Raw genomic sequence first — 22,024 nt, 5'->3', positions numbered from 1 at the left:
CACATGTTTTAGGTTCTTTCCTGGAGAAATTGTACTGCTGAGCTGCACAGGACAGAGATGCAGTGAGAGCCTTATCCGCACACCCTGACGGCTGTGTCATTAGCAGAGAGGCTGGGTCCTATACCCCCATCACAGCTTCAAGCGGACACTGCTCTTCACACCACTGAAAAAAGCGTGAAGAAAAATCTCCACCCAAACCCCAGCAGCATTGCTAATGACACCCCTACAGACATGGCAAACAGAAGGGCCTTCAGAGAGCGAGAACATGCCAAGGAGCTGGGGAAAGGGAACAGACACTCATGAGGTCTGATTGCCAAGTGTGTGGATTCCAGCTGGTAGAGGGACAGCATCATTTGCAATTAGCCGCCATTTCCTTGTGAAAAGGAGCACTGTAGTCCCTCTCTCCCTGATGGACAGGGCTGAAGGGCACTTGAGCAGGATGTGGTACGATCATGCACGGGCCTGCAAGCCAAATGGGGTGGTTTAGCAAGAGCTGTAATCACAGCTGTGACAGACAATTGTTCACCCATGAGCATGGAGGAGGGGACTTCTCTTGCCAGTGGCACCAAGGCAGCCAATTCCTCCTTGGTCCAGAGAGTCCCACTGCCAGCCCCCCTCCTCCCTCCCAAGCAGCTGATGAGACACTGTACCAAGCAGAGAGCACTCTGGGAAACATCCTCACACCTATCTTCCCTCAAAGCCTCTGCCTAAACCTGCAGCCTGCCAAGCACAGCAACTTACTGAAATGGAAGCATGAAGATTTGGGCCTTATCTATGCTCACAAACAGCCCCGATTCAGCAGTGATGCAGCGACACCAGTTACTGCATTGGGGCCATTCTTGAGCGTAGACAAGGCCTTAGCAGTGATTGAAGTTGACATGAACAAGTTACACAACAGGTTTCCCAGGAGAAATTTCTTTTTCTTTACTATGAAGAAGCGTCAAAGGAAAGTAGATCATCTGCCACAAAATATCCAGGGTCAGGGAGAACCACAGGCAGCCAGGAATGGAAGTCAGAACTCCCCTCAACACATCCGCTTTAACGAAGGCACTGCCAGCATGTGAATTACACATTGCCAGTGCAGCAGGTAGGAGAGGAGCAGAATCATGTCCTCTTCAGCACAGGAGATCATTGCTACGGAGGGAGAGATCCTCTTCAGCACGAGCACCAGCTCCCCTGGGTTTGGACTAGATCTTCACAATGTCAGGACAACCAGACTGGATACTAGATTTAGCAACGGAGCTCTGGTTTGCTGGCAAAACTGTGCTCCTGGCTCCACTTTCCTACGGCCTTCTCGTGGGCTGTGAAAAGACACTATAACCCTGCTGAAAGCCAGGAATTTGTTGGGCATGGAGCGCCTGAGAATGGAGCAGAAGTGCCACAAGGTATCTGCACTTCTGCTCCTGCAGGTTTCACTCTAGTCACCTAAGGCAGGCTGCAGAAGGGGCTGGTGGGAGTTCTGGATAGACTGCAGGCCTCATCTTCGGGGATCTCTTTCTGGCAGCATAAGCAAACGCACTATATATAAGAGCAGGGTAGGTTTTTGCTGATGCCCAGAGCAGGACAGAGAGCGCATGATACGCCCTTTGGCTACAGGGGAGACCAGGCCGAAATCAAGACCTGGCAAGTGACTAGTGCTAGCTCAGACACATGGCTCTCTTCAGGAGCCCCAGCCATTGTCAAGAACAGCTGAAGCATTTTGGCCCCCAGGTCCTATCCCTGAAAGCCAGGACAGAGTATCCCCTGGAATTCGCCCTGACATTGCCAGACAATACCTGGATCTGCCAACACCTACAATGTCAAGTGTCAGACTCCTCTCTATCCACTTGGGTTTACACCCAGGTGCTGCAGAAGGAATGAGCGGCGAGGGCATGGGGCAGGTTGGACAGGGCTCCATTTATTTTGCAGCTGAGGAGGTTGCACGAGGAAGGAGTTGACTTGCAGAAGCCGAGCAGGAGCGATGCCGTGACATTCTAAGTCTGAGTGCCGAGTTTGTTTGCTAACAAGAACTTTTCTGTTCCTCTCCAGGCTATTCTAGGCTTTCGGCCAGACTCATCTCTGCAGACTGCAAGCAGAGCGCTCTCAATCCAAGCCTGGGCTTAATGGTTTTGGAAGAACATGTTGTTAATAGTCCTGTTTAGAGTGAACTTCACCCCTGTGCAGCGGGCCAGCAGCACAAGACCCACCCACTTACCAAGTGGCTTTGTGCACAGCAGTGAAGTTCAGTCTAGTTCCTAAACCCCACGTTTGTTCCCCTGGCCCCAGTGATCCTACCTAAACTGTCTGGGCTGTCGATAGAAAAGCACATGAGAATAACGTCTGTGTCTGGGTAGCTGAGGGGCCGCAGCCGGTCATAGTCTTCCTGCCCCGCTGTGTCCCAAAGGGCCAGTTCCACCTAGAGAAGGAGAGATTTAAAGAAGGCAGCAGCATACCAGACGACCCCCCCCCGGCCCCCAACTGCCTCAGGCTGTAATGATGGCAATTCTCTCTGGCAGGGAAGCAATCCGTTTTTCTCAGTTAAGACAATTAAATTGCTTTGCTAATTCTGGTAGATTTAAAGGTGACCAGGCAATGCCCCTTCCCTAATCCATGTCTGTGGGCCCACCCTGCTGAGCTTGCCACTGCATGCTGGGTTGAGGAGGGCATTGCTGGAAGCAGCCTGTCGGTCTTTGCTTCTCTCTTCCTCCCCTGCTGAAAGGCCTTTCCTCCTCTCAGAGGTACTGGAGAAAAACGGTAAATAGCCGAGACCTCGAATAGTCTCAACAGTAATGCCTGGCACAGGGCTTGAGGAGCCAGGCTGCCATGGCCAAAGCATTGGGACAGGGGGATGAGTTGTGTCACTGGACAGACGGCATGGCAAGAAGCGGGCAGATGGAGGGGAAGTGAGCAGATCTGCTGAGCGCACGGCAGCTGTAGCTGAAGAGTCCCTCGTGCAGAGACTGTCCACGGCTTGAGAATACAGGCGCTAGGCAAATGCAGATGGCCCAAGACCCCCAGGAAAGTTACCTGCTTTCCATCTACTTCGATATCAGCAATGTAGTTCTCAAAGACTGTCGGCACGTAGACCTCAGGGAACTGGTCCTTGCTGAACACGATCAGCAGGCAGGTCTTCCCACAAGCGCCATCTCCCACAATCACCAGCTTCTTTCTAATGGCTGCCATTGCTGCAGAGACAAGAGCAAGGTGAGCCACAGCCCCCAGGAAGGCCAACGGCACAGCACACATCGCTCATTTTGTGCTGCTCTCTTATGGGCCATGCAGCCCTGTGCATTTAAGTGCAGCACCAAGATTTGGGCTCCACATCAATGCCAGAACTCAGTGTGGGGCTGGTTTGGGGGAGGAGGGTGCACTGCAGATCCCCTCTCCCTGATGGCACGTAACAGAGGTTACTTTGCCCCACCACTTGCAGAAGTCCTTATGGCACACTTCAATGCCAGTCAGGAGTAAGCCCAGGGGCCTAGCCAGATTCTGGTAGGCAAGTTACTGCACTGCACAGAACACCTGTCACGAGCCTGAGCATTCCCAGCATTGCACGTATCCACGTTGCTGCTTTTCAAACGTGCTTTGGATCCTTCTGAGCACGAGAAGTGGGTCTCAAATTTTGGGGGTACAATCATCAGGATAGCCCACACGGCTTATTGCTTGTGTCCCATTATGAATTCTGGGTACATCGTGGATTTATAGACATTCACATGAAAGAGCCCAGAGTCTGGGAACTCTATAAGTCCGAACAGTCAATAAAAAGAGCTGACAGTGCACTAGGTTTTTAAAATGCAACTTCCTGGCTATATCCCCTTGCACACAATCTTTCTGGGTCTTTTCGCAAGGTCAGTAATATAATTAGAGAAAGGGAGTCATGAAGTAATGGGATAAAACCCGACCAGCCTTTAAAACTAGTCTTGATTTAGAAGATCTTCAAGTAAAACAGTGAAGTTATGAACTGCTTCCATTTGCCAGGAGGGCACAGCAAACATGAGCTCTACAGGGTAAGAAAGCAAAAGCAGAATACCATTGGTCAATTCCCTGCTGGTGTAACGCCACTGAAATAAACAGGGAATCTAGCAGCATCACTCTGGATTTCTGTAAGTGAACCTGCTGGGTAGTGCTTAGTATCTACCCTCCTCCCAGATTATGAGCAAAGATTCCTATATGCACAAGAGGCAAGGAACATGAGGCATAGTCAGGATTGGACCAGTTTAGATGGAGTCTCAGATATCACTTCCAATACAAAACAGCTGGTTCCTGCTCAATACTGAGGACTCCAAGAATTCCAACTCTTAAAATTAGATTCAGTGTCTATGCCAGAAGACTGATCAAATGCCTGACTTCAGTCAAGTGGCCAGCAGTAAACAGAGAGCCAAGGAAATGGCAAGTGACTACATCAATAGTGTAGACAGAGAATACAGGATACAGGACACTGGGTGATAAAGTGAGGTTTTATTCCTGGAACACTTTCCAGCCTTGCCTTTGAACACAGACTTATCAATCCAGAGACAAGGAAGGGCTAAGCAAGAGGCAGAGATAAGCAAGAGGCAGTTTTATTGCCCTCTACTGAGGCCTGGTCTAAAAAGTTAGGTCACCCTGAGTGAGGTAGTTAAGATGAGTTAACGGCTGGGTTAACCTCCCCAGGGATTGTATTACCTGTGCTGACAGAACCCTTCCCATCAGCTAGGCAGTGTCTATGCTGTAGCATTTCAAGTGTAGAGAAGCCCTGAGTGAAAGTAACGTATGAGAAAAGTGCCACGGTGACAATTCAAGAGACAAACTCTCTTCTTCACCACAGGTGTAACCTGTGCAGTGGCACTGAACGCTCTCCCCACACCACACCTTGCTGACCTGGAGCACACCTTCCACTTCCTGTTTTCCAAAGGTGACTGGGTAATTCATTCTTTATCTCCGTTCAGTTCTTGAGTCTACCCAGCTTGCTAGCAAGGGGGACAGCTATGCCACTGCGATGGTGGCCCACAAAGAACTGGACTGAGCCATTTCACACAGGGCCCTGAGCAGTAATGGGCACAAATAGCAATCAAAGCACGTTGATTATTAAAGTTGGGTGGAAAGAAGAGCACCTTAGACAAGTCTGTTAGATCTGCACAGATGGCTGCTGCTGCTGGAGAACAAGTCATGAACTGATCCACAGGTCTGCAGTGCAGAGCCGGGCACCTAATACCACTATTCTGAAGGGAAATACTGTGCAATGTTCATGGGAGGTGACTTTGCTCTCTGCCTAGACAGCAACCCTTGCATTCGCTACAGAGGCAAGGCAACCCCTCCTGGAGTCCCCGGGGAAAGGAGGTTCCAATCTGTACAGCCCATAAGCACGACTGCTGTTTGCCTTGAAATGCCAAACTGCACTGGGCCACCAGCTGCCCCAGTGTCCCAGCCTGTGGCTAAATTTTGCACACCCTTATCTGGATTTGAATAATGACAATGAGCACCCATCCCCAGCTCCACATTTACATAAGGATTTACATACGGTTTGTGCCTGCCCTTGTAACTGCACTAACCCGGGAAGTCCGAAAACCCTCGCTCTACTAGTGTACCCTTGATACTCAGAAGTATCCAAAGCACATTACAGTGCAATCTCTCACATCACTCTGTCTAGAGATACCACTCAAGGTCAGGCCCCAGGCTGTGCCACCATATTAAAAGACAAGGTCCCTGTGCTGAAGAGCTCACAGTCTCAGTCCTAAGGGCTGGTTTACACGGAGAACTTACATCGGCATCACTACATCTCTCAGGGGTGTGAAAAACCCACATGTAGTTACGCTGACCTCACCTCCCGGTGTAAAGCAATGGAAGAATTCTTCTGTCGACCTAGCTACTGCCTCTCAGGGAGGGAGACTGACTATGCAGAAGGGGGAACCCCTCCCGTCAGCAGAGAGCGTGTCTTCAGTGCAGCATTACAAAAGGGCAGCCACAGCCGTGCTGCTACCGTGGTTTAACTGTAGACACGCCCTTAGTAAATTTCGAGGACAGAGGTTTGACCTGGTGCCTTGTTACCTACCCAATGGGTCAGAAGTCAGTAGAAACAGTATGTTCTGCTCATACTGTGGCATCTGTGTATGCATGTCATGTCACATGCATCATCAGAGAACCCGTCTGTTTTGCATCTTTTTGCATTCACGAGAACTTGTCACACAAAATGCCTATTATCTGTTGCATAGTGGCAGAAAGGATTTAACAAGCTGAATCCATTTTAACATGATGAGCAAATTATTCTCTCCCCCCCCCCTTGAAAAAAACAAAGTAACGATTAAGGTCATTAATTGCCTTACACTATGAGATTGTGTTTCTAACCTCCCACTAAAACCTCACTTGGAACACACGAATGGGCTGTCTTTCAAAATAAGTGTGTGATTAACTGATCACATAAACGTCACCACATCACAGCCTCATCCTGACTGAACAGTAATTATTTCAGTTACCACAAAATAAGCCTGTAGTGCCATGATGTAATAACTCAAGACCCAACATGAATAAGCATTTCTACTTGAGGAATGTCCACCAATCAGCAGTACAAGCTGCTGAAGGGTGGGGGCTAGAGGCATTCATGGAGTTAATTCACAGAAAAACCAGTTGATATTCCCAGAATTAGCTGAGAATCTCCAGATAGCCACATTTAGGGGTCAAATAAGCTCCTAGAGCAGCGTTTTCAGAGGACACCCAGCCTCGTTTGAGGTATGTGTTTCTTGCACCATATTCACAGTCTGCAGGATGTGGAAAACCCGCAGAGCGTGAAAGGTGTGTTACTTACGCAGGGCTGTTTTCAGGCCATTTGTGGATAACAGCTGCAATGCTAGTGAGGAACCTATGCTTTAGCTCAATCTATCTAGCCCATTTTAAAGGCTGGAGCCTTGTCTAGACTAAGACTTTTCAAACATGTTACTGTGCTATCCTCATGCCTTCATATCGCTGGGGCCTTGTCCAGATGAGGATGTAACCTGCGCTCCCAATCTAATTTCCTTCTCCCACTCTGGCTGTTTCTGTCATTCTGTGCTTCTCTGTGCATGGAAAAGGCCTTACAAACCCATTTCACCAAGCCACTACCCTCTACATTCAAATCCCTCTGGGATTCTTTCACAACACCAACTCACAAATTAAAAAAACAACTCTATCCCCTCCAGGTTACACACACCTATGGTGTGTTCTTCAGCTGTAAGCTCTTTGGAGCAGAGACTGTATTTTTGGGCCTGTTGCATGGCATATTTGTCAGCACTTAAGATCAATGTGCAAAAGTGTTCGGAGAAGAGGAAGCAGAGGCCTGTGTGTGTAAGGGTCAGCTACACGCCTGGCACAGGGCAGCCCACTCAGAGCACATCTGGCATCATTTTACCCAGGGTCCATAACAAAGCATCCTTTGCCACACAATCACTGTTTGAGTTAGCCCTGGTACGGAGAGTAGGCAGTGCTGCCAAACTGCACTCAGCAAAGAGCACTGAAATCCCTCGATAAAGTAACGATTCTATTTTCAGCCTGAACTTCAAAAAGGGACAGGTTTTTTTAAAAAAAGAATTATGCCTTCACGTCCTTGAGTCTCACAATATGGCAATTATAACTTAGCCACAGAGGGCTCAGTGCTCAGGCACAAAATGCCTCCTGTGAAACAAGAACCAGGTTGCTTAAAACTAGGTTGAACAAAGCAATAGAAAAATACATACTCGAGGAAACAAACATCCCTTGGCTGGGAAATGCACTATAACCTAACAGTTCTTTTCCATCTCCGATTTACAGGATTCCTTGATCCTAAGAGTCTGACTCGTTCTTTTATCATCTGCAAAACACACTGAATTCCCTGTGTCCAGGGAAGGCTTGGGGCAGGACTTCAATGATAGCTCACTGTCTAATCCCTTATTAATTACAATTCACTCCAGCGGTGGGGAGGACAAAGCCTTCCAAAGCAGCACCAGCCCTGACCATTCTGAGCACTGTAGCCTGAAGTCAAACACTGACTTGCTGCATACCTGCCGAGATAAGGCTGCCCCCAAGGGATTAACCTACACGATTTTTGTAAACACAACAGCCACAAGCTTTCCCTGCGGATCCTGCAGGAGGCAGGGTTTCGGTTTTTTCCTATAAAGCCAGGCATGCCACCTTCACAGCTTAATTTGATTTTTTCCCTGCAAGGTAATAAGACCATTTTTCAAAATATCAAAGTCCCTCTTGGAGACAATTCATCATTCCTGGGCCTTGTATCAGCGTTTCTACCTCACCAAGTAACGCCTGCCCTGTGTATGTGCTCTTTTTCTCCCTCCTCTCGCAAAGATGTGTTCTGCAGGTCAGGAAGAGTGAAGGCAGACTATTCCCTGTACATTTTAATTGTAAGATAGCATGAGATTTCCCAAGGACAGTCCCATTTGAAGAGGTGCTTCCATATTTTTGCACCTTGTTCAGCAGTGTAGACCCGCAAGCCATTTTTCCTTTTTAACTATTATTTTTCCCTGCTTTGGTGAAGCAACACATGTGCCGCCCCCCCCTTTAAGCGGCATGGCACAATGGATAGTAAACAATACAAGGCACTTTCATAGTTACACTGCTATGTCCACACCATGGGGTCACACTGGTATAGCTACAGAACATGTGTCTAGACCAGGCCTTAGACTCATTTTACAGGAACTGAGTGTAGCTTACCTAAAGCTATACTGGAAATCTCTGTCAGAGCCAGGATTAGAACTTGACATTCCTGGCTCCCAGGCTGGGCTCAGACTGTATCCTTCTCCCGGAAGTAAACAGGGAGGGGGAGTACAGTGTATGATGTGGACAGAGGCATGTGGATTTGTCCTTATGTAGGTTCATGGCCCAGTTAAAAGGAAAACTGAGACTCCTTCAACTCACAGGAATAATTTAATCCAGCCCGGCAAATTATTCACAAGTTTACCAACATAGGTACAAATGAAGATTTCCTTGACTTTCACCATGACGTGGGAAGAAACAGTAGTGATATTTCACTCACCTGTCTAAGGCTATGTCTACACTTGCAGACTTTTTGCGCTGTCAGTTTCACCGGTGATAGAAAGCACTGGTTTGTGTACTCACTTTCTGACGCCTGTGGAAGTGAGTGTTTACATTTGCAGCCCTTCCATCCCTGATGAGAGCAGCGCACTGAGGGCAGCTATTCCACAGTGCAGCTCTCTCCATTTTGACGACAGGCCTTGGGGGAAGGGGGCATGTGATTGCAGGGCATCCTGGGTCCCTGCACAGCCTCCTCTCCCCAAACACTGATCAGCTCCAGGAGTTCAGCATCGCTCCAAGCAGGGGATCCCATGGAGCAGGCATCGTCACCTGACCAGATAAGTGAGCACTTGCCAAGAAAACAAAAAGGCAAATTTAAAGTTCCGGGGCCTTCCAGGGGACGGGTGGACGTCTGTCTACCTGGCGTCAGAACAGCAGAGCTGCTGGCCAGAGTGGTCACCCGGGCACGGTGGGATATCCTGCAGAGGCTAAAAGCTCTGTAAAAGAGGAAGAACGTGCCTTCACTCGCACATCACTGCAGAAGCATCACTGTTAAGAGCTGTACGCCTCTCATGGAGGTGGTTTTCTGAGTTTCACCGCAAAAAGTCATTGGCAAGTGTAGATGCTCCCACGGTTTATGCGCAAAAAAGGGACTTTTCCCGCTTTAAATGGCAAGCGTAGACATGCCCTAACACGAACGAGTTGATTGCTCAACCAGAATGTTGCAGGGCTGGCTTTAATCACCTCAAAGAAAGAGCAATAACTGTCCAGTCCCTTTAAAAAGAAGATTTCATGGCCTAGTGTCCCCAGGTTTTGTCCTGTGTGACCATTTCTGTTAGGGGCGTGATTCTTTTTTAATCCTGAACAGTTATATCAGCACAACCCCATAGTGTGGATGCGGCTATACCAGAATAAGGGAGTCTTCAACCATTATTCCCATTTTCACACAGGAAGGGAAATATCTCTACCAGAATAACTGCATACACACTCGGGGGTTGTACCGCTTTAACTAGACTGGTATAGATCAAGTGATGCAACTTTCTAGTGTAGACAAGTCCTAGGAGTAGGAAGCTTTTTAAGCAGAGAAAGGAACTAGTTAGTTGTACACTGTGCTCTCTAGCACTAATGCAGGGGGACTTTACTCTCACACTGACCTGCTTAATCTGAATTGGGGACAAAGCACCTTTGATTAGGTCAGCTTTCATCCAGAGTGATTTTTACGTGCCTGTCATCAACGATAAAAATGAGTGAAGATCACACTGAGCTGGAGATCTCCGTTTCATTTGTCTCTCCCTTAACAGGTTATTGGGCCAAGACAGATTAAAATGGGAATTGCTAAAACTCCAATCTTCTTCAGATAATGAGAGGGGAAAAGTGCTCAGAGCCCTCCCACATCTCCCCTCAAAGGCCTGTGGCTGTCTAATTTAGATCCGCAAAAATGTAACTTTCCAGACAAACTCTTTGTAAACAGCCTGGGCCAGCGCGTGAACGAATAATGCATTGTGTGAGCTCTAACTGTGTTTCCAGTGCCTAGCTGTACACGCAGGGCCTGAACGTGCAGCTGCTTTGTGCCCGAATAGCAAAACTTTGTCAAGTCATCAAACTGAATTCCAGGACAGGGCAAGAGGAGCCGCACGCAAAGGCAAAGGGCGAAGATATTCCCCCATTCTCCAGAGTGGGCACTGACACCCAAACTGAAGAGAACATTGCTAATTTCCTTCCCTCCCCATAAAGCTTCTTAATCTCAGGCAATTTTGTGACAACTACGCACAGCAGGGTGGGCAAAGTGGCTGGCTCTCCATACTGGGGATTCTTCCTCTGGCATAGCTACATTGGTGCAAAAAGGCACTCCGCCACTTCCGCTTACCTTTGTACAAGCCTCGTATAACATCGGGGCAGCACGTCTACGCTAGTGGTCTCAACGGGTCCTCAGGACAGACAGGCCATCAGGCCCTGCAATTCTACAGGACTCTGAGGGCTTGGCTACACTTGCGAGTGACAGCCCAATAAAGGAGCCCCGGGCGCACTAGCTCACTCCCCATCCACCCTGGCAAGGCACGTAGAGCGCTCTGACTCTGTGGCTACAGCGTGGCTGGTCTCCACCTCGGCGAGTGGGATAACGTTTGCTGCGCCCCCGCTGGAGCGCCGCAGTGCCAGTGTGGACGAGGTGTTGCTTTACTGTGCTCCGACCAGCCTCCGGAAATGTCCCATCATCCCCTTAAGTCAAGTGGCCACTCTTGTCATTGTTTGGAATCGACTGTAGGAATGCCGAAACGCCCTTTGAAAGCTCCTCGTTTCTGACAGCCGGCTGCTATCTGCTCCGAGACAAAGCAACCATTAGCGTGGAATGCTGTGCGTGGGGGGTGGAACTTATAAGACAGCATGCTGACATGCTCTCAGGCCCCCCAAAACCCACTCTCTCCCCCCACATACACACAACACTCTCCCTGTCACACCCCACCCCACCAAGGAACAGACAGTTGCTGCAGTAAGTTAATATTCTCACTCATTTCAGACCCTTCTTTCTTTGGGCAAGAAGAACAGGAAGGTATTTAATAGTTTATGCGCACATGAAAATTCCAGGTCGCACTAACCGAGGAATTTCATCTAGGAAGGATTCACATTCCCAAATGAGCTCACTAAACCACAAATGCACAGATTAGCTGACAGTCAGGAGCCCTGGCTGGTCACAAGTATTTTATTTAAACAACACGTTCGTACGTGAGGGTTAACGGAATGAAAAGCTACTGTAAGAGAACCCAGTCTGCTCCCAGGATGATTACACATGCACCCAGCTCCTACATTAAAGGAAATAAAAGATTAAGGCTGCATCATAATTAGCTGGGAGCGAAAGATTAAGAACAAAATTCAGAGGCTGACTTACATTTCCAAAGCAAGCTGAAGAGGGTGCTTCTAATCTGCATATTTAGTCCTGCTCTAGCTCCTGTTACAAAGCATCTGGGAAAGAATCCCACAGCAGAGGCTTTCCTAAAGCTGCGCCACTCACAAAGGCAGCAGCCCTGCATTCACTTTACAACCCGCCTCTGTAAATCAGGGGCAGCAGTCCAGCTTTTATAGCCTCTGAACAGCACACTAAACACCGTCTGCAAACATGCCTGGTGTGAAGGGGAGTGTGGAGACGTTTTATCATGGTAAAGCCAAGTAAATTGGTTAGTCTCCAAGGTGCCACAAGTCCTCCTTTTCTTTTTGTGGATGCAGGCTAACACGGCTGCTGCTCTGAAACTAAGTCTTGTAGTAACCCCGGAACGTAAGAGGTCAGCAGGCACTGCAGTCCTAGCACAACCCGTGGAGCGTTCCCTGCCCAATGCCCGTTATTGCCATAGGGCTAGTAATAAAAGCTAACCTGGAATTTACCAGATGGGTAGGATTAGAATGAAGGAATCAATTTGACAAGACCTGACAGCCCTAACCAGGAGAAATTCAGGACTTTAAAATGAATTCAAATCCAATTAAAAGCAAAAAAAAAAAGGTACAGTAATATTAAAACTGAAGGTAACTCTGTGGTAGTTACTGGTTAACTTTTTAGGACAAGGCCAGTTTTACACAACATGTTAAGATTTTACTTGACTGACCTTAACCCAAGTTGCCTGATGCCTTTTTTCAACAATTGTTTGTACAGTCCCCACGCAATTGTATTGAAAACAATCCTTTGCACAAAGGAATTGCCTCTCATCAAAAGGTCTGAAGCTCTTAAACACATTAAGCATTACATTAATCCCCTTTAAACACACACTTGGGAAGTAGAGAAGTATCAGGAGTTTAAGGCCAGATGAGACGACCAAATCATCTGTCTGACCTTCTGCATATCACAAGCCACTAAACCCCTGCCAGTTATCCCTGCATTGAGCCCAGTAATCTGGATTAGACTGAAGTGTTACAGCCCCCAGATCCCCGCATTACTGTATGCCACAGGTAGATAACAACAGAGACAGAGGTACACTAATGACTGAGGCCCCTGCAGTTGACCAGGTGAGAGATACCCAGGTGAACCTAGCTAGCATTCCGCACAGATTTGTCCAAAGGCAGTGCCAGGAATAAAACAATGGAGACTTGGCTTCCAGTCCCCACAAAAACTACATCCCCTTCCACCCCAACAACATTCCCCAACATCAACAAGCAGCCTTGCACCTCTCCTAATTAACACACTTAAATTACACTCCATGATCCATACGACAGACAGAGAGACAGACACAAAATCAGAAAGGATTCTGGGGATTTCTTTGTTTGGTGACAGAATCCCAGAGGATTTCAGCCCAAACCTGGAAATAGTCTTTACAAGTGGCTCACCACTACTCAGCTAGTAAAACTTTGGAACAAGATTGCTTTTGTGCAGCTCTACATGAACAGTGGCTTTTTAGTAAGTGGTGTGGTAGATTTAAGATGGAGATATTTAGAATATCAAGGGCATTCCAGGTTAGAACAGCAAGTGGGAAACCTCATCAGGTATCAGGAATTTTGCAAAGGATTGCGATATTTTGTGTGTTGGGGGAAGACAGTGAGTAGACAGACACTTTAGACCCATATATCCAAACTATGTGGCCATCCTGGGCCATTAACCTGACAGTGGATAGCATGGACCCCCAACAAGCTGGCATTAGGGGGAAGGGGAAATTTCCTGAGGAAAGCTTAAGAACTAAAAATAGCTGCAAGCCATCATCAGCTGAATGATGCAACTTGCAAGGGCAAATCCCCACCCATCCAGGCTTCAGAATGTTGAGCTCACTTCAAATCACAGCACTAGTCACCTTTAACGGCTGCATCACCACCACTTCTGGGCCCAGAGCCTTGCAGGGTTACTTGCTGGGTTTGAGGCTGCAACATTACTTAGGTCAGCTCCAGAAAGGGCCCATTGCCTCTGAGTAACTCTAAGGGCCTGGGTGCGAAGGGGAAGTCCTCCTAGGCTGGCTCCCTCTTCCTTGGTCTGGGAGCATCTCCCTCCCTTAGCACCATATGTAACAGTACGATGAGAGCACTCCCCCCTGCCCCAGCTACGGGCCAGCCTGCTCCCTGGCACTGTGCTGCCAATCCCTCTTGGCTGCACCACTGGGGTGACCCTTCAACAACAGAGGGAAAGGATTCCTAATTGGTGGTCCAGGGACCCCATATGACCTGAGATTCCTGTCCCCCCAAGGTACTCATACCCCAAAGATGCCCTCCTTACTTAGGATTCTGTCCCTGCAGGAATATTACTCACAGAACACCAACCCCAAGGCTGGGCAGACATGCAGATGGCATCTTTCAGGGCAATGTGTGGTCAAGAGACACACGTAGGTTGGCTGTGTCAGCTGGCAGGAGCTGTTCCTGGACAGTGACGTGTGAACCTGGGCATTCCAGGAGTTTCGATCTGCTACAGATCAGGGCTCCCTCTGACAAACTGATCTGACACCAAGGCTTGTACAAAGGTCGATATCCGGGTCCCAGGAGTTCAGCTCATGAAAATGCAAGATGTTGGCGCGACAGACAAAAATAAAGGGTACAATATGCTCTGATGCCCACATCTCTATAGAAAGATTGTGGGGGACACTGTATCCAAGCAGATGAAGGAATGAATCACCTACCTGTTAGTCCATCTTTATTTACCACGAGCAGCAGATCAGCTATGCATGCATCACGCCACAGATTCATTAGACAGGACAAGGTAAACCTGGGGCCACTTAACGTATTTGCCTTGGGACACAAGAGTCCTTTGCCCACCACTAATCCCACTTTCCACCTTGTGTCTGTTATTCCATAATCGGAAAGCCTTTAACGGAAGGGGACAGGGGTTGTGAGGCAGCCCTGATGTTCCTGGGAAGGGCCAGTCTGCAGGGTGGCGAAAGGAGGAAGTTCAGGGAGACAAGTGAAGTGGCCTGTTCCCAGAAGACAGGAAGAGAAAGGCAAGGAACGTGAGATTAGCCAGCACAGAGCCCAGCAGGATTTCTATTGAAGATGATGTTAAAACTATGTAATACACAGGTTAAAAGATTTCTATACATCTGGGTAGAATGCTTAAAAATTGTCCAAAAGTATGGAGTTTGGTTTAAAAAGTCATAAAGTACATCCAGTACATAATCTGCAATATCCCAAATTAAAATTAATAAATTTAACAATACAGTTTAAATATTAGCATCCAAATATTTGGTAAAAGCAAACCCAGCTGGCAATCTGCGCCTAACATGGAAGAGCAATACTAGCCACCATTAGAGCAGGGCAAAGGGCTTTTTGGCAAATAATATATTGTTTGGGGCACCGAAACTATCTGTGAATCAGGTCGAGTTCAATGAATAGTTTTGGCCAAAAACAAACACACACACCTTTAAAAGATTCCGAAATTTCAAACCATTTCCATTAGACCTTTTGTTTAGAAAATGTTGTTTTGAAAGTAACATTCAAAATGTTGCATTTGACTCCAATGATTTTTTTTTTCATTTTAGCAAGAAAAACCTGAAAATTTCTGTTTCAATTCAAACCAAACAAGAACCAAAAACCTCAATTCTTCTCACATCTCTAGCCATAATGCAACTCCACCTCCTTCTCCCCTCCACTTCCTTACTCCCCTAGCTAAGCATTAATGCTGCTGAAAATACAACAGTGTTCTAAACAGATGCTTTTAGAAGTGGCCAGGCTCATTGCAGAAAAGCCAGGAGCTCACAGATTGTTGCCTTGCACTTTACAGGCCGTCTAGAAATTATATAACATGATACTGTGTTACGTAATTTATTAACAGCCCCTTACAATATTCAGAGATGGAGGAATTCAAGATACTCCCAAAATTGTGGGGGTCATCAGGCCAAAAGGCGGCTTCTCCTACCCTGCCCTTGTCCCATTCTTTCTTCCTCTCTCCCCAAATGCTACCACAGAAGCCTTGATCTTACAGAGAAAGACATCTCCTGCCCCATGTTCTCCATGCATCTGCCTGAAACCTGCCTGAGGCTGAGCAATCAAAAGACAGATCCATGACTCATCCACCCAATAAATTGTTCTACCCCACCCATAACTTGAACACAGAGTTGAGACTCACATGTATTCACAAGGAAGGGTAAGCAGCCAGAAATAGTCCTTCGAGCAAAGATTCCAAGATACTAAATGCAAGCTAGTGTCAGAGAACTTGTGACCAGTTGGATGGAAATGCTGCCCAGCCATTACAATTCCATTAGAAGAAATACATGTCATGGGTCCATTTCCTCCTGCTCCTCTTTATAACAACATCATACAAGCAGTTAGTCCAGATATTTTGCTGTCATCCAAATGCAAAATGACACTGACCATTGCCAGACACTAACTCAATGTTTGCTCTCTATGTAAAGCCACCAACCCATATCCCTCTAGTTTTGCTCGTAACAAGCCAAAAGCTTAGAATCTATTTTAACTCAATCATGCCTGTTTAACATCTGATTAAATATTTCTGGTGAAATAAGTTTGAGATATTCACTTGTGCAAAAGCTACATCTCTTTAGGTCTCCCCAAGTGCATAATTCAAATGAAGACACCTACAATAAAATTTCTTTTGCCTTCCAATATTTCCCCCTTTAGCTTCACCCTGAGTGCATTCATCTTCTTTTCCAACTTACTTTTGGAGGCTTACTTTAAAGTCAGACACACATCCCAAGTTTTTTTCTCCTGCTGATAATAGCTCATCTTAACTAATTAGCCTCTCAGTTTGTATGGCAAATTCCACTTTATCTTCTTACTATATGTTCCATTCTATGCATCCAATGAAGTGAGCTGTAACTCACAAACGCTTATGCTCTAATAAATTTGTTAGTCTCTAAGGTGCCACAAGTACTCCTGTTCTTTTTACACATCCCTTAGGATCTGCCATCAACATTCATAAAATACCAGCCTGCATTCTTTTCATAAGGAGATTAGCTTATCTTTTCAGGCAGTGTTTGTGTCACTCAAGACTACAATGTCCTTCCTGGGGAGCAGCAGATGCATAATGCAAAAGGCTTTGTTTGTGTTTGAGATAACAGTCCCTAGACCACAAGAAGTTCACAGAGGAAATCATGAAGAAAATTTCAGGAGATTAGTTTAAAGTTGCCAGCAGAAAATCTGAATAATTAAAGGGCATCAACATCAGACATGGAAAGCCTCTACAGCCAAAGCTTTCAGGAGGAACTAGCAGATTTTGGGTGTCCAACCTGACATCCCTCAAAGGGGTGTGGAGGTGGGTATTCAGCTTTTCATGAAAAGCAGACTCCTTTAAGATGCTTCAAGTTGTGACTAGTGATTTCTGAGTGTTCTTTACAGGGGTCTCAGTCATCTCAGATTCAACTCCCATGAACATTAGAGGGGAGTAAGAGATTATCCTTATCAAATAGTTAATCTATTTCAACATTTCACAAATTATCCCTCCCTCCTTCTCTTTTCCAAACTGAGAATTTAAGCGAAGAGGACTGAGCTACTGAAGAAAGGATGCCAGGTTTAAGAAAGATTTCCGAGTAACAGCCGTGTTAGTCTGTGTTCGCAAAAAGAAAAGGAGTACTTGTGGCACCTTAGAGACTAACCAATTTATTTCCGACGAAGTGAGCTGTAGCTCACGAAAGCTTATGCTCAAATAAATTGGTTAGTCTCTAAGGTGCCACAAGTACTCCTTTTCTTTTTAGGTTTAAGAAAGTCTTGGTTGTGAAGATACCTCCCCTCCCACAAAAAGAGGCAAGTAGTCAGAAATGTTTAAGTAGGCTTTTGAAAGGTCTTTCCTATATCCTACGTTAATATCTGTTCTGAGGGATTGTGCTCCAAGCAGCTACAACAAACTGAATTAATCACTGCAAAAAATAGCAACAATTCTGTCATAGCTATTATAAGTCCCCCTTGGGTTTAATGACTCAGGATTGAAATTCCTACCACATAGGAAATGGGGAATTTCTTTGGTAAAAGAATACATCTTTCATCCAGTTGCCACTGTGGGAGCAGGTTCAAGACAATCCTACACTCATGATAGTTATGGAGATGGAACTTAAATCCAAGTATACAAATACGTGATCAGGATAGGGAGGTTCTCATCAAGAATAAGTTGCACTATTAAAGAAAATAGCACAGACGCCAAGCAGGGGCAATATCCTGAATCAGTGCTAGTTACCATCTGACCCAAATGCTATTACATACAGATGGGGAAATATAGCCAGGGGTACTTGTTCCTCATGTAAGAAAGGTTAGCTAGCTTGTAACTTTCAAAGCAATTAACAATACTGCAGAGAAAGTTACTGCCTTAGTCTTCACTGCCAAAAAAGAGATGAATTTTTACCATGGGATAACTAACACGTGTTCGGCTATCCCACTGTAAAATCCTAGTGGCCATCAGACATTGTAGTTTTTACTGTGAGGTAGCTAGCTACACAAGATGAACATTATGTCCCCGCCCATGGCTGCCTTCATCTAGTTACCTCATAATAAAGAATGCCTGGTCTCCACTAGAAGTTTGCAGTGAGATCGCTGAAGCGCATTGTAAAACCAAAACCAAACACACCTATTTTGGTGCAGTAAAGACATATGCACCATGCAAGCCTCAATACCATTTCAGTTAGTTCTGTGAGCAGCATAACCAGCTTTACTCAAGCCCAGCGGACAGACACTCAAGAAGAGGGGAGGGAAATAAAACAAAGTAAAGCAACCCAAGAAACTGTTTCTGAAATGACACTGCTGACAGACTGGCAAAAGATGGAACAGGCTGTCTGAACGCTTTGATGATTCCTTGAGTTGAAATGGCCTTTGTTTGCATTTCACCTGTCAGACCTTGATCCACTTTCCCCATCATCTCCACCTTGGTGATTGTGGAAGCCTTTCTAGTGTCTCAGAAAGTTCCCAGTATACACCACTCAGGTGGCTGATTCACAGTCATGATATGGTGGTCTAGCCACCTAGTGCGCTGAGCACTAAACTGACCGGGTAGTGACTAGAACACTCCCTACAGTAGCGTCTGGAATGCAAGGAGCTGACTTTTCTCCAGGAGATGAGCATGGATCTCTAATGGATCCCGGACCAATTTACTTCCCCATTTCACTATCTAGCCGGGCTGGATAACACCACTGAGCTTTAGGGAGGATTTTTAAATTTAAAAAACTAAATTCACACATTTTTCTTCACTGTTTCAAGAAAGAAGTTACCAGAGTCTGGATGAGTTTCCCCACTATAGATCTGTCATGTTAGTTTCAAGGATGCCTCCTAAGCACATCTGTGCCAAAGAGCCAGCACACACACTGGACTGACATGTCCCAACATCCTTTCCACTTGAACGGGCAGCACTGAAGAGCTATTGGCCATTGCAAACAGTCCAGAAAAGCAGGGACTGGTGCAAGTTGAGAGGGTCCAAATCTACTACTTTTGTCAAGAAAACTGCAAGAACAGATGGAAGCCCAGCAAATCCGGCAACAGAAAAATCTGAAGTCAATACCACAGTGATTAGTACAGAATAAACGCCCCAAAACACAGGATTAAATTGCTTATATCAAAGTCACTGACTAAGCTAGAGAGACGGCAGAAGCAACAGTCCAGGCAAAAGCCAAATGTCTGATTCAGGAAGGGGAAAACCCTTGCTTGTACCTAGTGGTGACCTACCGCTGGAATGTGGTTTGAGACATATGGGGACACAGCTGCTACAGAAATCCTAAGCAGCGCTGTCTCAGCACTGCACAAGGGGACAAGGTGCATTATTTCGGGATGAGCATTTCACTTTCTTCTAACGGGTGGTCACTGACTGAGGCAGCGAGATACTGCTCTGTATGCCCCAATCCTACAGAAGCATTCTTGGCTCAGGTACGCGGATGAGGCTGCTGGCAACATCAACCCAGTCTCTAGCTCACGAAAGCTCATGCTCAAATAAATTGGTTAGTCTCTAAGGTGCCACAAGTACTCCTTTTCTTTTTTCTGAAAACCAAGCTATTGTTTCTCCTGGTTTGTGTGTTTGTTGTCTCCAAGGAGGAGGAGCCTGGAGTCAGGCTTTTGATGGTAGTTATGTAAGAGGCTGAACAACAGTTTAGTTTATTCTGCTACAACTGGGGCAGCTCTGTAGGGCTAACAGCAATGAAAACCTTGTTCTTGTCAGTGGATTGAAGGAACAAAGCCAGGCAAAATTTATATGCCAGACAAGGTGCCACTTTTATTGTTCCCTTCAGGTAATTTTGGTCAGTAACTCTATCCCTTCCTCCCCCCGCAAAAAAGAGAAAGAAACCAGCTCCTTTTAGCTGTCCTGTCCCTCATGGAAACAAGGGATGCTAGGAAAGGAGAGGGAACAACTTTTCTAGTGCAGCAGGCTCAACCCAACGCTACTGTATGGCGCATGGCAACTGAACTATTCACAAAGAGGCGATCTGAAAACCAGAGACAGATGATTACACGAGGGAGACACAACCTCCTGCTGCCATCCCCAAATCACCATTTGCTGTGGCAGCCAATTCCAAACCACTTCAATCAAGGATATTTACTATTTTAAAATCTCCGTGGTCCCAGCTGCCAGAGGGGTAAGGCCTGTACTAGCTCGTCCACATGGTTCCGCATAGGGTCATTCCTGAAGCACTGGGGGAAGAGGTGATAGGCAAACTGGTGTTATGGAGCGCCAGCTAAAGTCATAATTCACTTGTCTTTGCCTCCACGACACCAGCCACATTCCCTGATGGAAACCTTTCTGGTCTCAGCACAGCTCACCATATACAGTGACCACTAACAGGACATGCTACTTTTGTCTGAAATAATTATGTGGCCACAGATTGCTGATTCCAAGGGCAACCAGACTCCTGAGCTGGTAAAGAGCTTGTTTCCCTTCAAAGATCCCTTGCAATAAAGGCTGATGGAAAGGAGCAAAGAAGATACATCAACAGCTGAGGTTACAATCCCCTCTTCCCAACACACGATTCCAGGAGCAGAGGTGTCTGAATCCCTATATTTCTGCAGGTTTCAGAGTAACAGCCGTGTTAGTCTGTATTTGCAAAAAGAAAAGGAGTCCTTGAGCTGTAGCTCACGAAAGCTTATGCTCAAATAAATTGGTTAGTCTCTAAGGTGCCACAAGTACTCCTTTTATATTTCTGCAATGGTTGCACAGGTTAAGCATGAAAACTTTGATGCTTTTCCATCTGTAATCAGGCCTCAAAATGTTTACCTAGATAAACTCCTGGAGATTAGAAGCCCTGGCTAAAATAATGTCTTGGGCCAGAAATTTACATAGCTAAACAGGCTTTCGTGGAGAGAGAACCTATGGGCTTGTCTACACATGAAGTTGTTCCCGATTAACTCCATGTGTGACAACTTACTCTGGAATAAAAGTGCCTTAGTCCTGTTCATCTTATTCCAAAACAACGTCTACTCATGGAGTTAATGAGGAACGCCTCCATGCATGGAGGAGTCCTATCTCATAAGAGTTGCAGTCAGTTCTAGAGACTCCTGGCTATACTGAAAGCAATCTAAAAGTTATTGTGGAAGGGTTATCCAAAAGAGCCCTTGCGTCATGCAGTATGCCCCCTGCAATTTCAGAAGACTGTTCTGATGAAGTGGGTCCTAACCCACGAAAGCTTATGCCCAAATAAATTTGTTAGTCTCTAAGGTGCCACAAAGACTCCTCGTTATTTTTGTTCACTTATGCTGCACCAGTGGAAGGGCAAGGTATCAGATTTCATTTCCTTTTATGCCAATTGGACTAGTCTGGATTTCAGCAGATTTTTTTTTTTAATCTACATGATTCTGAATTGCTGCGTGACTGTCTCTTTTATGTCCGCAGCTGGCAACATGAACCAACACTTGCATACACAGAGAAAGCTGCTTCAGTTCAACTTCTGTTGATTTAAAACCAATCTACCCCTGCCTGGGTGCACTTATCAGTTTAAAGCTGTTTTATGAGTTTCTACACACAAGGCTGTAGCACTTCAACCATCACATCTTTAGTTAAACTGGTGCAGCTATGTTTTTAAATCAGGCCTTCGATACTAGGCTCATACGAGCATCAGAAACTCCCTGGGTGGATATAAACCTGTCTTGTTTCTTCAGGCACCTGGTTCCACACTCTGAAAACAGCCTTGCAAAATTCTATATACCCAAGTAAGTAAAGATCCCCAGTGTCTCCTTAGCAATCACCTTCATAAAA

At 46.2% G+C, this 22,024-nt stretch overlaps 1 protein-coding gene across 4 annotated transcripts in view; it reads right to left on the bottom strand.

Moving 5' to 3' along the window:
* The window catches only part of RHOC (ras homolog family member C), a 33,612-nt gene that overhangs the window by 2,967 nt on the left and 8,621 nt on the right, over positions 1–22,024 (bottom strand). For 2 of the 4 annotated variants that reach the window (XM_073320365.1, XM_073320366.1), the window contains exons 2-3: positions 3,007–3,164; positions 2,275–2,395 (exon numbers count right to left, since the gene is read on the bottom strand). In XM_073320365.1, coding sequence (XP_073176466.1) covers positions 2,275–2,395; positions 3,007–3,162 — 277 coding nt within the window. In that variant the 5' untranslated portion in view covers positions 3,163–3,164. Of the gene's footprint in view, positions 1–2,274; positions 2,396–3,006; positions 3,165–11,836; positions 11,997–22,024 lie in introns of those variants that run through there. The other 2 variants (XM_073320364.1, XM_073320363.1) reach the window with 2 other exon arrangements.

This window comes from Lepidochelys kempii, chromosome 21 (genome assembly GCF_965140265.1).
Source record: "Lepidochelys kempii isolate rLepKem1 chromosome 21, rLepKem1.hap2, whole genome shotgun sequence".
Classification (NCBI taxonomy): Eukaryota; Metazoa; Chordata; order Testudines; family Cheloniidae; genus Lepidochelys; species Lepidochelys kempii.
Note: the sequence above shows the minus strand (reverse complement) of the source record. Positions and strands in the feature narration are given on the sequence as shown.